The sequence below is a fragment of the Arachis duranensis genome, chromosome 6 (genome assembly GCF_000817695.3).
Source record: "Arachis duranensis cultivar V14167 chromosome 6, aradu.V14167.gnm2.J7QH, whole genome shotgun sequence".
Lineage (NCBI taxonomy): Eukaryota > Viridiplantae > Streptophyta > Magnoliopsida > Fabales > Fabaceae > Arachis > Arachis duranensis.
In genome coordinates, this window is record NC_029777.3 from 9,669,940 (window position 1) to 9,676,894 (window position 6,955).

Sequence of the window (6,955 nt, forward strand, 5' to 3'; positions counted from 1 at the left end):
TTCTGAGAATGCCATAGGCAATCCTAGAACTCCGTTATTCAATTATCCAACTTAATTACTAAACAGAAACCATAAACAGGGGTAGGTATTCTAAATCTACCTAACTTACTCAATTTCAATCCTAGTCTAACACCAAACCATTTCTTCATTAACTCTATCATCCATAATGCAACAGAAACAAACAACCAAACAAGTTCAAGTACTAGTAATGAGCAGATAGTACAAGTAGCAATTATAACAGGTAACAGCTGGTATATATCAGTTAGGCATACCCAGGAAGTGCATAACAATAAAAAACAAACAAATGCATATGATGCATGCGTGTCCTATGGATGATGGGGCCCATCTGTCGATTATCCAGCCAATCCGACAAGTCCGAAAACCTTAGACTGTCTCCCATCGCGCATCCCCAAGAGTCTATGCATCGAGTTCACATACATTCATCATATAATCACTCAATGGAGGTTATCCATACCCAAAAATTTATACGTGCCCGGTCACCCTTACGACGTAGGGTCAACAGAGCATCGAGAATCAACCTGGAACACGCGGTGAAGAGCCACGGTTTTAACTCAGGGAAACTTGTATCTCAGATATCATTATTCATAAGCCATGGCAATTTTATTATCAATACATCATCAAGTATCAAGCCTTAGCATTAAACTTCGTTAACATTCTTATTTTCTTCATAAGCCGCCATTTACAACTTTCTTCACCCTCAAGATATCTTGTTTTCCTAGCTTCTTTTATCCACTAAACCTAAAACTATACTCTAAGCCTTAAAGGAAAGAAAATGGAGGTTTAGAAATGAAAAATCGGTTTAAAAATAGTCAAAACCGATTTTTGCAGCAGGTATCATCCACGCGTACGCGTAGGCCACGCGCACGCGTGGAGCATCCATCGAGTCACGCGTACGCATGAGTCATGCGCACACGTGGATATGATCACATGCGTACGCATGTTTCTCGCGCATGGGTCGCCAAAATTCCACTCCACACGCACGCGTGATCCACGCGCGCACGTGGATGGGCGTTCTTTTAAAAAATTGGGCAGAATGCCCAAGAAGATTGTTGCAACCAGTTTTCACCATTCCTAAACATAGATTCATACACCAGATTTTCAATGTCCATAACTTTCTCTACAAAAATCCGTTTTTCACAAAATTGATATTAATCAAAAGCTCTTAAAACCATCTTTTATTTGCAACAAACCACAACTCAATCCAAGACTTGAGGAGTAAATTATGGACTTCCAAAGTTCATCAAAAATTGGTTCTTAACTAATTCTCAACCAAACCTCATTTTCATCACTCATGTTCCTTACCATTACAACTTGCATTCTAATACCATATCAGCCTATGTCATTAACAACCATTGTTCATACTACCTTTAACCAATTCCACAAACCTTGAACAACAATAATTATCAGCATTTACCTCATACATCAATAACCCCTCATTTATTCATATCAACTCTTCACTTATACCACCCTTCATCATATATTTATCAACCTTCTATCAACATATAACAATTAAATTCCATTAACATAACTCAACCCTTCATTGACACATATATATCAACTCTTTATTAATAATTCTTTATTAACAAACACCAACCATATATACCAAGATCAACACAATCCATCATAAGTAAATCCAAGAGCATAAAAGTAATAACCTCAATACCCCATAATTCCAACATGTATTCATCAACAATTATTCCAACAACATTACAAAACTACTCAATAAATACAATTAACAATTTCAACTTATCATATGATTCCTCTGACCTACGTTTTCACAACACTGTAAATATTAAACGTGCGAAACTTAAATCATACCTTGGTCGACCACTTAGTTTCACCTAAGGCAGCCTCACAACATAAAACACAACCCCTCCAAGCTCAATTAGAATAGCCATAAACCAAGCTTTGATCACCAACAAGCCTCCAAATATTCCCAATTCAATTCCAAAGCATATATACCCACTCAATCTACACCTAATACATATATATGTTCCAATTTTAGTTTTTTCATTATAAATACAAGATTGAGCTAGGGTTTGGTGTACTTACCGTATCCATATGCTCAATAGCTCGAGCCCATCAAGTCTTGGAAGCTAACTTGAGCATAAAATACAAAATTAGACAAGATTTCACTATAGGATTTTAATTTCACCAAAGAAAGAAGAATAGAGATTCTGAATCAAATATGAGGCATACCAGTAAAATTGATCAAATAAAAAGGTAGAGCTTGACGTGCTGAGCGCGTGGCCGCAAATGGTGCGGCGATCGGAGCCCGGACGGAGGAGTTATGATGGATCAAAGGTTGTGAGGGTTTGAGATCTCCTCTCCCCTTTCCCCCAATTCTGTTGGCTTCATTGGATGCAAATGAAAGAGAAGAAGCTGCTGCTTCTTTTTAATTATGGGTCTGGTTGGACCCACAGGCCCGGTTTGGGCCCCAGTTCAACCGGTTCGGCCCTTCCAGTCCGATTTTGTGCCATATTATCGAAATTGGTATCAAAATTTTCGTTTCAATGAACTCTATCCTATTTTGATATTAGTTTTGAATTTTTAGCTTCCCTAATTAAAATTTAATTTATTAACTAATTGTTTATCGATTTTAGCGGGGTTTACATCCTACCCACCTAATTAGGAATTTTGTCCCCAAAATTCAGAGTGAGATACCTGAAAAGAGGTGGCGGTAGTACTTCCGCATCTCTGATTCAAGCTCCCAGGTATATTCTTCAATACCAGCTCGACTCCAAGCTACTTTCACTAAAGAAACCTCCTTTCCGCGTAGACGCTTGATGCTGGTATCATCAATCCTAACCGGAGTTACTGGAAGCATCAGATATTCTCTCACTTGGACTGATTCCGGTTCTAGGACATGGCTAGGATCGAAAGTGTATTTACGAAGCTGTGATACGTGGAACATATCATGCATATTCGAAAGATGTGGTGGTAACGCGATCCTATATGCCACTGGTCCAATTCTCTCTTCAGGATTTCAAACGGCCCAATGTAACGGGGATTTAACTTCTTGGTTTTGATGGACCTCCCTAATCCAGTGGTCAGAGTAACCTTCAAGAAGACGTGTTCTCCTTCTTCGAATTCTAAGGGCTTCCGTCTTTGGTCAACATAGCTCTTCTGACGGCTTTGAGCCTCAAGCATTCGACTCCGAATTCTTTTTATTTGCTCAGTGGTTTCACTTACCATTTCAGGTCCTATCAAGCTCTTTTCTCCTGCCTCATACCAACATAATAGAGACTGTCATTTTCTTCCATACAAAGCCTCATATGGAGCCATTCCAACACTCGCATGATAGCTATTATTGTAAGCAAATTCTACCAGAGGCATATATCGATCCCAGCTCACAGGTTGATCCAAAACACGAGCTCTTAACATGTCTTCCAGGATTTGGATTGTTCTTTCTGATTGACCATCCGTATGAGGATGATAGGCAGTACTTAGGCTTAATTGAGTGCCAAAAGCTTGCTGAAAAGCACCCCAGAACCGTGACGTAAAGTGAGGGTCTCTATCCGATACAATAGTGGAAGGTACGCCATGTAACCTCACAATCTCCTTTATGTATAAGCGCGCTAACTCCTCCATAGTACAACTTATCCAAATAGGCAAAAAATGAGCTGACTTGATCATTTGGTCTATAACCACCCAAATAGCATCACAACCTGTCTGAGTTCTTGGTAAGCCCAATACAAAATCCATAGCGATGCTCTCCCATTTCCACTGTGGAATCTCCAAAGGTTGAAGGGTTCTGGCTGGTCTTTGGTGTTCAATCTTGACTTTCTGACAAGTTAGGCATTTGGAAACATGTAACGCCACATCATTTTTCATTCCTGGCTACCAGAACATCGTCTTTAAGTCTTGGTACATCTTGGTGCTTCCAAGATGAATGGAGAACCCGCTCTTGTGAGCTTCCTCCAATATGCTCTGTCGCAAATCCCCAACATCTGGCACAATTATCCGGCCCTTAAACCTCCACAACCCATCTTTATCTTCTGACACTCTCCATTGCTTTCCTTTCTCAATCGCGGGAAAAATCTTATACAATTCTTAATCATTTTGATGAGTCTTTACTAGTTCATCCTTGAAGTCACTTGAATCCTATAATTGGCTTAGGCACCAAGTTCCAAACTCTTCTCTGATTCCCAGTTTCAATCCTTGAAAGGCTTTTAGCAATTCTTCCTCTTTTAGCATAATCCAAGCAGCACATAGGGATTTCCTACTCAAAGCATCTGCTACTACATTTGCCTTTTCCGGATGGTAGTTTAGCTTGAAATCATAATCCTTCAGGAGTTCCATCTACCTCCTCTGACACATATTCAATTCTTTTTGCTCAAACAGGTACTTCAGACTCTTATGGTCTGAATAGACTTGAAATTTAACTCTATAAAGATAATGCCTCCAAATCTTCAAAGCAAAGACAACGACTGCAAGCTCCAAATCATGAGTTGGGTAGTTTCTTTCATGTGGCCTTAACTGACGTGAGGCATAAGCTACAACTTTGTGATGCTGCATTAACACGCATCCTAAACCTTTCAAGGATGCATCGCAGTATACCTCGAATGGTTCTCTCGGCTCAGGCAACACTAACACAGGGGTGGTAGTCAATCTCTACTTTAGGCAAGGAAACTCTCCTCGCACTCGCGAGTCCATACAAAAGAAACATCCTTCCTGGTCAGCTTGGTCAAGGGCAAAGCGAGCTGTGAAAACTCTTTGATGAACCTCCGATAATAACCCACCAAGCCTAAGAAATTCCTGATTTCCGTCACTGAAGTTGGCCGCTCCCAATTCATCACCGCCTCAACCTTAGCAGGATCCACTGCTATTCCTTGCTTACTCACCACATGGCCAAGAAATTTCACTTCCGACTTCCAGAACTCACACTTGGATAACTTAGCATACAACTTCCTATCCTTCAGGATTTGTAGCATTGTTCGCAAGTGTTCTGCATGCTCATCCTCGGTCTTAGAATAGATAAGAATGTCGTCAATAAACACAACAACAAACTTATCCAGATATAGATGGAAGATTCTGTTCATGTAATCCATGAATATCGCCGGAGCATTAGTTAGTTCGAAGGACATCACGGTATATTCATAGTGGCCATATCGTGTTCTGAAGGCAATTTTAGGAATATCCTCATCTCTAACCCTTATCTGATGGTATCCGAATTGTAGATCAATCTTAGAGAACACACCGGCTCCCTGTAACTGGTCCATCAGGTCATCAATCCTTGACAACGAGTATTTATTTTTCACTGTAACGTTATCCAGCTGCCTATAGTCAACACATAAGCGCATACTTCCATCTTTCTTCTTCACTAGTAATACTGGCGCACCCCATGGAGATACACTTGGTCGATAAAATTCTTACCCAACAGATCCTCTAGTTAAGACTTCAATTCGGCCATTTCTAGAGGCGACATCCTATAAGGAGCACATGAGATTGGTCCGGCCATAGGTACCAAATCAATAACAAACTCAACTTCCCGTTTCGGTGGAAATTCATCAATATCATTAGGGAACACCTCCGAAAACTCACACACAATTAGGATTTGTTCCAAGTTCTGATCATCACCCGAAACACCCGCAGCTAACAACAATATTCTTTGACATACGGCCCCAGAATAGTTCACTATCATGGAATTCAAATAGTATTTATTCACCACCACCGGCCCTTCTGTGTCCTCAGGCATGAAACATATTGTTTTTGCAAATAAATAGAGTAGAACAAGATTCTTGGATAACCAGTCTAATCCCAAAATGAGATCAAGACCAATCATTGGCAAACAGATTAAGTTATGCACAAAATCACACTGTTGTATTCGAAAGGGAACTTGGGGGCACCCTAACCTAGTGATCATAGCTTCGTGGGTGGCATTATACATCATCAAATCATATCCCAGGACTACAATTTTTAATCCTAACTCATGAGCATTCTCAAATGCAATAAAAGAATGTGTAGCTCCAGAATCAAACAAAGCATTCGAAGTTTTATCAGCCATCTCACAGTTACCTCTGATCAATGTCTCTAACCCCTCAGCACCTACAAAAGAAGTAGTGTATACTCTGCCTAGTTGCTGTATTCTACCTGTCTCATACTTCTTCTTCTCGGGGCAACTGTTAGCCAAGTGTCCTGCCTGTCCACAGGAGTAACAGACTTCGGTCCCAAACCTGCATGGCCCAGAATGATACTTCCCACATCTGTGGCAACTCATATCCTGTTGTGGCTGCTTCCCCTGTCTCCTTCCCTGGTTAGCACTAGCATTAGGCCTCCTGGAGTTGCCTTGCCCCTGATTGTTCTGAGGGACAAAGCCACCATGCTTGAATTGTCTGCCCCTAGGTGCAAAATTCCTCCCTGTGGTCCTCTGGAATGGCATCCTCAGACTCTCTTTTTCTGCTGCAGCCCTTCTGACACAATCCTCTGCCACCCTGCTCCTATTCACAAGCTCAGAAAACTTCCGAATCTGTATAGGTGCCACAAATCTCTGAATGTCACTCCTAAGGCCTCCTTCATACTTTATACACTTCCATTCAGCAAAGTCCTCAAGAGCTCCCTGACAGATGCGTGAAAAGCAACAAAATTCCTCAAATTTACTTGTATACTCAGTAATGGTCATCTGTCCTTGTTTAAGCTAAAGCAATTCGAGTTCTCTGGCATTTCTAGCTGAGGTGGGGAAATATTTCTTATAGAATTCCTCTCAGAACAACTCCCAAGAGATCACACCCCCGTCAGGCTACAGAATGTGCCTCATGCCCTGTTGATAAACCCATATTTTGTGATATATTTTGTGCTTAGTTTGAGTGATTTATTCAATCCTTCACCCACTTATTCATATTAATTGCATGGTTTTACTTTTCCTTCCTTATTATGTGATGTATGTGAAAAACATGTTTCCTATGCTTTAAAATTAATTATTTTAATTACCCTT

The 6,955-nt window shown here is 40.6% G+C and overlaps 2 protein-coding genes across 2 annotated transcripts; both read right to left on the reverse strand.

Annotated features, from left to right (window-relative positions):
* Positions 1-2,671: 2,671 nt before the first annotated feature.
* LOC110272942 (uncharacterized) lies at positions 2,672-3,216 on the reverse strand. Its single transcript, XM_021125700.1, has 2 exons — positions 3,082-3,216; positions 2,672-2,917 (listed from the first exon to the last, which is right to left on the reverse strand). Exons 1-2 carry the CDS (start codon positions 3,214-3,216, stop codon positions 2,672-2,674), a joined length of 381 nt encoding a protein of 126 aa, XP_020981359.1.
* A 2,197-nt stretch (positions 3,217-5,413) lies between these two features.
* LOC107492575 (uncharacterized) lies at positions 5,414-6,643 on the reverse strand. The gene has a single exon (XM_016113615.1). It carries the CDS (start codon positions 6,641-6,643, stop codon positions 5,414-5,416), a length of 1,230 nt encoding a protein of 409 aa, XP_015969101.1.
* Between the last annotated feature and the right edge of the window lie 312 nt (positions 6,644-6,955).

Bases quoted from the DNA above. Each gene is read 5' to 3' on its own strand.
- LOC110272942 (XM_021125700.1), bottom strand. From the start codon at position 3,216: ATGGTAAGTGAAACCACTGAGCAAATAAAAAGAATTCGGAGTCGAATG. The intron at 2,918-3,081 runs GTTACTCTGACC...CACGTATCACAG, and splicing joins GAGAACACGTCTTCTTGAAG to CTTCGTAAATACACTTTCGA.
- LOC107492575 (XM_016113615.1), bottom strand. From the start codon at position 6,643: ATGACCATTACTGAGTATACAAGTAAATTTGAGGAATTTTGTTGCTTT.